Source organism: Symphalangus syndactylus, chromosome 5, assembly GCF_028878055.3.
Source record: "Symphalangus syndactylus isolate Jambi chromosome 5, NHGRI_mSymSyn1-v2.1_pri, whole genome shotgun sequence".
NCBI classification, from domain to species: domain Eukaryota; kingdom Metazoa; phylum Chordata; class Mammalia; order Primates; family Hylobatidae; genus Symphalangus; species Symphalangus syndactylus.
Genome location: NC_072427.2, coordinates 116,890,127 through 116,896,126, shown reverse-complemented (window position 1 = coordinate 116,896,126; position 6,000 = coordinate 116,890,127). Strand labels below are relative to the sequence as shown.

The 6,000-nt window shown below is 38.1% G+C and overlaps 1 protein-coding gene across 7 annotated transcripts in view; it reads right to left on the bottom strand.

The window, feature by feature from the left end:
- Positions 1 to 414: 414 nt before the first annotated feature.
- NEDD4 (NEDD4 E3 ubiquitin protein ligase) overlaps positions 415 to 6,000 on the bottom strand; it is a 167,963-nt gene continuing 162,377 nt past the window's right edge. For all 7 annotated transcript variants that reach the window (XM_055279239.2, XM_063639393.1, XM_055279240.2 and 4 more), the window contains 2 exons: positions 3,994 to 4,066; positions 415 to 3,475 (listed from right to left, as the gene is read on the bottom strand). In XM_055279239.2, the coding sequence (XP_055135214.2) occupies positions 3,373 to 3,475; positions 3,994 to 4,066 (176 nt within the window). In that variant the 3' untranslated portion in view covers positions 415 to 3,372. The remainder of the gene's footprint in view (positions 3,476 to 3,993; positions 4,067 to 6,000) is intronic.

Below are 6,000 nucleotides of genomic sequence, written 5' to 3'. Positions count from 1 at the left end.
CTTCTAACTGGGAAACTAATTCTCATGCCTGAGAGGAAGGAGGAAAAGACACTTTGTTCTGAATTAACACTCCGAACTCTTTTTCTCATAGAAATGATGTTATAAATAGTGGTTGGCTACAAGACTGGCTTCTTTGATGAGCAGCAAGGTGCCTGAAATCCAGTCCATTTTTAGCTATTATTTTTATCTTCTGGCTATTTCACTAACAACCAGACTTATGCAATACAACCTTTTTGTAAAGTGGAAATGATTATCTGTGGTTGAGAGTTTATAATCATGTTAGTTCATCAGGTAGTAAGTTTAGGGTTGCATTGAGAATTTAACGTTTTGCTGTAAGGAACTAGACCAGAAGACATCACCCAGCATACTGACTTGGAAACACTCCTATTTCATAATGAACCACAGTTTTTTTTTTTTTTTAAAATCAGAACAGAACTTTATTTGTGGATTCAAGATTTTAAAAAATGATTTTACACTTTAAAGTGTGCAATAAATTTTGATACATCAATCTTGATATATATATTTACTGTATCAGAAGATTTTAAAAAGTCAAATAGTTTATAATAAAAATGAATTGTGTTTAACTTGATACTTATTGGAATAACTTCAGCATTATAAATAAAAACCCAAAACAAACACCATTTAAATTTGAGTTCTGATGAAATGCATTTGTAATACAATTTTGTTAAAATTTTTTAATAAGAGATTGTAGGCTAAAGTTATATGCTTATAATTTCTAGAAACACATGATGTCCTTGCTTTATGAAAATGATCCTACTGACTGTCCTGCAGTAGAATGCATTTGAGACACTTTTCTGTCTGGGATAAGGGGCTGTGTTGCTTGATACACATTCTTTCCGGACCATGAGCCCCTAGTGGGAGATGAAGGGGATGAAGGTCTGCAGCTGGGGACTGGTGGCAGTGAGTCTGGTCTCATTTAACACCATGTTCTATGAGTCACAGAATCATCCAAATGAGTATCAGCCAGATAAAAAGAAAGCTTTGTATTTGCTCATGCTTAGATAGTTCACAAACATAGTATTTAAGTAATTGTGGCAAAATCCTGTTTTAACAAAAACGATTTTCACATTCCATTCTACATAATGAGGACATTTCCAAAATGCATTGGCCCACATTACTATTACTTTGCTGATATGAAGAAAATGAATTATGATGGTAAGATCCATATACAGATATACACATGTGTATCTATATTATTTATGTATTTAATATCAGATATGTTCCTACTTCCTTGTCTTAGAAGTCACTTTACTTTTAAATGATTCTTTGGGAGTGTGGTCAATTTGCACACCTGACTTGACACAATCTGACGGTCAGCACAAAGCACCTTCTGATTGTATAACACTTTACAAAGTACTTTTTGCTTTCTTATCTGTCTGGAACTTCTGACAATCTGGCATGACAATGCGGGTGGGCATGATTATTCTCATTTGACAGATGAAGAAATATGAATCCAGAGAGGTTAAGTAAGCTGCTTCAGTTCACATGGCTGGTGAGAGATCAAACCAGGACTATACCTGGTGCTCATCCTTGACTGCTGGTTGACAATGGTGAAGACAAAACACAGGGTACATTAATCTGTGAATTGCTTCCCCTAAACCATGCTGATGATGTGGTGTTTGGAAAGTGGAAAGTGGTTTTGCTACTGTCACATTTCAGATTTCTATCAGGTGCTAATGAGTACTAATCATGTTATACCCCAACAAACTTAAACCAAGAACCAGAGGTACTTTTTACAGTTCTCACAGGGTGTGTGTATATATATATATATATATATATATTTAAGAAGATTCATAACATATATTTACAATTATTCCTAAATCACCAAGATACCATACTGAGAAATAGGTTTAATCTTTTTAAGAGCATTTTCTATATAATCATTCCAATATAAGGATGAAACAATTTAAGTATGAAATATAAATACAGTCTTGGCACACTTTATCTTTGCAGGTGTGCTGGAACCTAGAACACTTTCCCTTTTGCCTTATTCTGCTTACCCCTACTTTGGATTGTTTTACAAATTCATCGACGCATTTGCAAGTTCCTTGAGGATCAGGACTCAGCTTCTCTGAAGCTGACAACTCTTACCCCAGAGCATAGCATAGCTCTAGGCACGCAGCATTCAATAAACGTTTGATGGATACATGTACATGGTCTTTATGTACTTCAGTTTGGTTAAAGGAAGATTTGAACTGTAGCATTTTGCCTACAGAGTTCTGGATTTGTAATTAAAAACATTGTCTTCATAGTAAACAGTATTTTAAAAGGCATAAGAAATAGTAATAAATTTAATACAAATTATGCATTATAACAACTCTTTGGTTATTTTAAACAAATCATTTGGTTTTTTTTACTAGCGTGATACTAAAATATAAAAATGCGACTACAGAAATTAGCTTAATCTGTAAACATGATAAACCCTGTAAACATATATTTACTACATAATTGTACAAGTGTAAAGAATGTCTAGTAAAGGCAAGTGCTATACACTTCATTTAGTTCTTCAAGGCATATTTAGAAATACTGCTTTGTGGATCTTTAATGTTTGAAGAAGGAATTCTTCTAACTACACTAAAATATGAAAAAGTGATGAGTATACCAATGGTCAATAGGATATGCCGGCAAGAGAAAGGCTTTAATACTTTTTACCCATTGCAAATATGAATTTGCTTCACATGTCTTATGAACTGTTTAGTAAAAACTGCATATTAACAAAAGCCAAATACTTCAAAAGTGAAGAAGTAAACAGTTTTTCTGTTAGTTGGCTAGAAATATAGGTAACACACTTTCCCAAGTTTTTTTCCAAAAATCTAGGCAGTAAGGTGCGTAAGGCAGGTCTACAAAATAATAAATAGCTGCAAGTAGCACTAAATATATTGTAGTTTACTAAATAGTAAAATATTTCTTTTTCCAAATTTCAGTTTTCCATCTCAAAATGCATCAAACTTTTCACACATGACACTTATCACAAATATTTCACAGTTATCATCTCAGTAGTTTAAGAAAAAACTGCCTGGCAGATATCCTATACAAGAGGTAAATGTTAAGGACAAAATTCACTATTTAAGTCATACCAGACTTATATCCTATTGTGTGAACTCTAAAGCCAGGTGTGGCCAGGCACCTAACTCTAAAGACAGAATGAAACAACTGGTAAATGCAATGCATTATTTAAAAGTGATTGAAAATAAGCTGTCATACTATTTCTTCAAATGCTTTTTATATGATTTTCTTCAAGATCTGGGAAGAATCAGTGGCCACGTTTTAGTAGTTCCCTGGAAAATTTTAAGTCAAGATTTTGGTTATAAAACTATGGCAGTAAAAACACTATAGATTGTTATTTGTAATCTAATCAACTCCATCAAAGCCCTGAGTGTTTTCAATTGCCATCTGAAGTTTATCCCATAATTCTTCAAATGATTCATAAGGTGGCAAGTCCAGGCGATTAAAACTGAAAGAACAGAGAGGAACTGGTTATGAAGGACATTGACAAAGCAAGTACCATCAGAGCAAACAGGGCAATGCTGCTATTCATGATGAGTGTGTTCCAACAGCACCAAAATACGTCTTTTCACCAGGGGTAGAAGTAAGACGTAGGACTGGGTTCTGGGCATGGATACTCTGCACAACTCCTTGTGGAGTGCTGCCCCCACCACATCTTCCAAATGTCTGAGTTCTCTGCCACTTCAACCTCCAAAATGGAATGTTCTAGCCCGTCTTGGGACAGCCCATCACTCATCACTCAGTTTAGATGGGTCTCTCTGATCTTCAGCTACCTGGACTTCAAGCCTGGGCAGACTTGGTAACAAAACACCTGTTCGTTGGGTGTCACCAACTCCTCCTTACCCATAATCCATACCTGCCACCGACATAACACAGAGGAGACTAGCCCTGCTGTAGCTAGGCTAACAGTCAGAGGAACCTCAATCTCTGAGGCTTTGTTCTATCGAGGTCCAAACAACTGCTTACCAGGTATGAGCTCTTGGCAGCTTTTCAGGAGTACCCCACTGTTCAACTGTAAATGACTGTGGTCCGTTTGAACCTACAAGGAAGAATTTATTTGGTTTCATTTACTCTCTACAGGGATCTCCAGGCATATCAACACTTTTTCTAGTGTAGAACCTACACACACACAGGGAACTAATCTGGTTTGTTTATTTATTTATTTATTTATTTATTTATTTATTTATTTATTTATATTTTAGAGATGGAGTATCCCTCTGTCACCCAGACTGGAGTGCAGTGGTATGATTCAAGCTCACTGTAGCCTCAAGCTCCTGGGCTCAAGTGATCCTCTTGCTTTAGCCTCCTGAGCAGCCAGGGCTACAGGTGTGCACCACCACGCCTGGCTAACTTTAAAAAAAATTCATTTCGTAGAGATGGGGGTCTCACTATGTTGCCCAGGCTGGTCTTGAACTCCTGGCCACAAGCCATTCACTCTGTCACCCAGGCTGAAGTACAATGGCATGATCTCGGCTCAGTGCAACCTCTGCCTCCTGGATTCAAATGATTCTCATGCCTCAGCCTCCCAAGAAGCTGAGATTCCAGGAGTGTGCCACCACACCCAGCTAATTTTTGTATTTTTAGTAGACACGGGGTTTCACCATGTTGGCCAGGCTGGTCTCGAACCCCTGACCTCAGGTGATCTGCCTGCCTCAGCCTCCCAAAGTGTTGAGATTACAGGCGTGAGCTACCCCACCCAGCCGACTTAACATACTTTTTATTGGCTATCTAATACTGTAATTTTAACATTTTGAAATAACTTCTTCCTATAAATACGTAAGAATTTGACTTTATATTCTAAGAATTTGACTTTGTATTCTAACACAAACAACTCTGGCTCTATGTGTGGGATATTTGCCCCAAATTTCAAACAGTGCATGAAATCCGTGGATGGCTATAGGGCTGGGTTACATAGAAGAGAGAAGAGAGGCCAGAGATGGAAAGGGGCATTTGTTTGCCCTGCCTTCATTTTTCGCTACTAACTTGTTAAGGTAGAGAAGATGGAGGAAGGGGAGTCAGGTGAAACCATGAAAAAGAAAGAGGCTATGAAGTCCAATTAGGCAAAGAATGACTGAACTGGTTACTGGCAAAGCTAATCACTTTGAGTGATTACTCTAGGTAGAGAAGTAGCAGCTGCTTGATCGGTTCTGCAAACACACATTAATGAGGCTTGGCAAGCTGACCAGATTTGCCATGGAGAAGAAAGCGTTTAGCTATCCCATCAGATGGTCAGCTTCTGTTTGCACAAAAAATTCAGCTTAGCAATTTCTTAGGCAGCAGTCCCGACTTCTAGTCCCCAAGACAATCCTAATCTTACTCATTGTTCTGAGTAGGCCTCCCACTTTAGGTACATCCTTTCTAAAAGATTTATTCTTGGATTCTTGGTTTCCTTAAAAGCAAGTAAATATCATTCCAATAGACAGAATATGAATCAATATGAGAAAAGTTGCTGTAATCTACATCAGAAATGGCACTTTTAAGCAAAACACACTTCCAGTTTTTTTTTTTTTTTTTTTTTTTGAGACGGAGTCTTGCTCTGTCACCCAGGCTGGAGTGCAGTGGCACAATCTCGGCTCACTGCAAACTCTGCCTCCCGGGTTCATGCCATTCTCCTGCCTCAGCCTCTCCGAGTAGCTGGGACTACAGGCGCCCGCCACCACGCCCGGCTAATTTTTTGTATTTTTAGTAGAGACGGGGTTTCACCGTGGTCTCGATCTCCTGACCTCGTGATCCGCCCGCCTCGGCCTCCCAAAGTGCTGGGATTACAAGCGTGAGCCACCGCGCCCGGCCCACACTTCCAGTTTTACACATCAACTGGAAAATAATTTGATAGAATACATAGAATCTTACTTTACCTAAAACTGCATTAACTATTCTGAAAATCAAGAGATATGTGCAGTCTTCTTCCCAGTCCTGCTGCCTCCCCCAAGAAATGAAAAATAGTAGCCTAATGAGATTCTCCACCCCTATCTT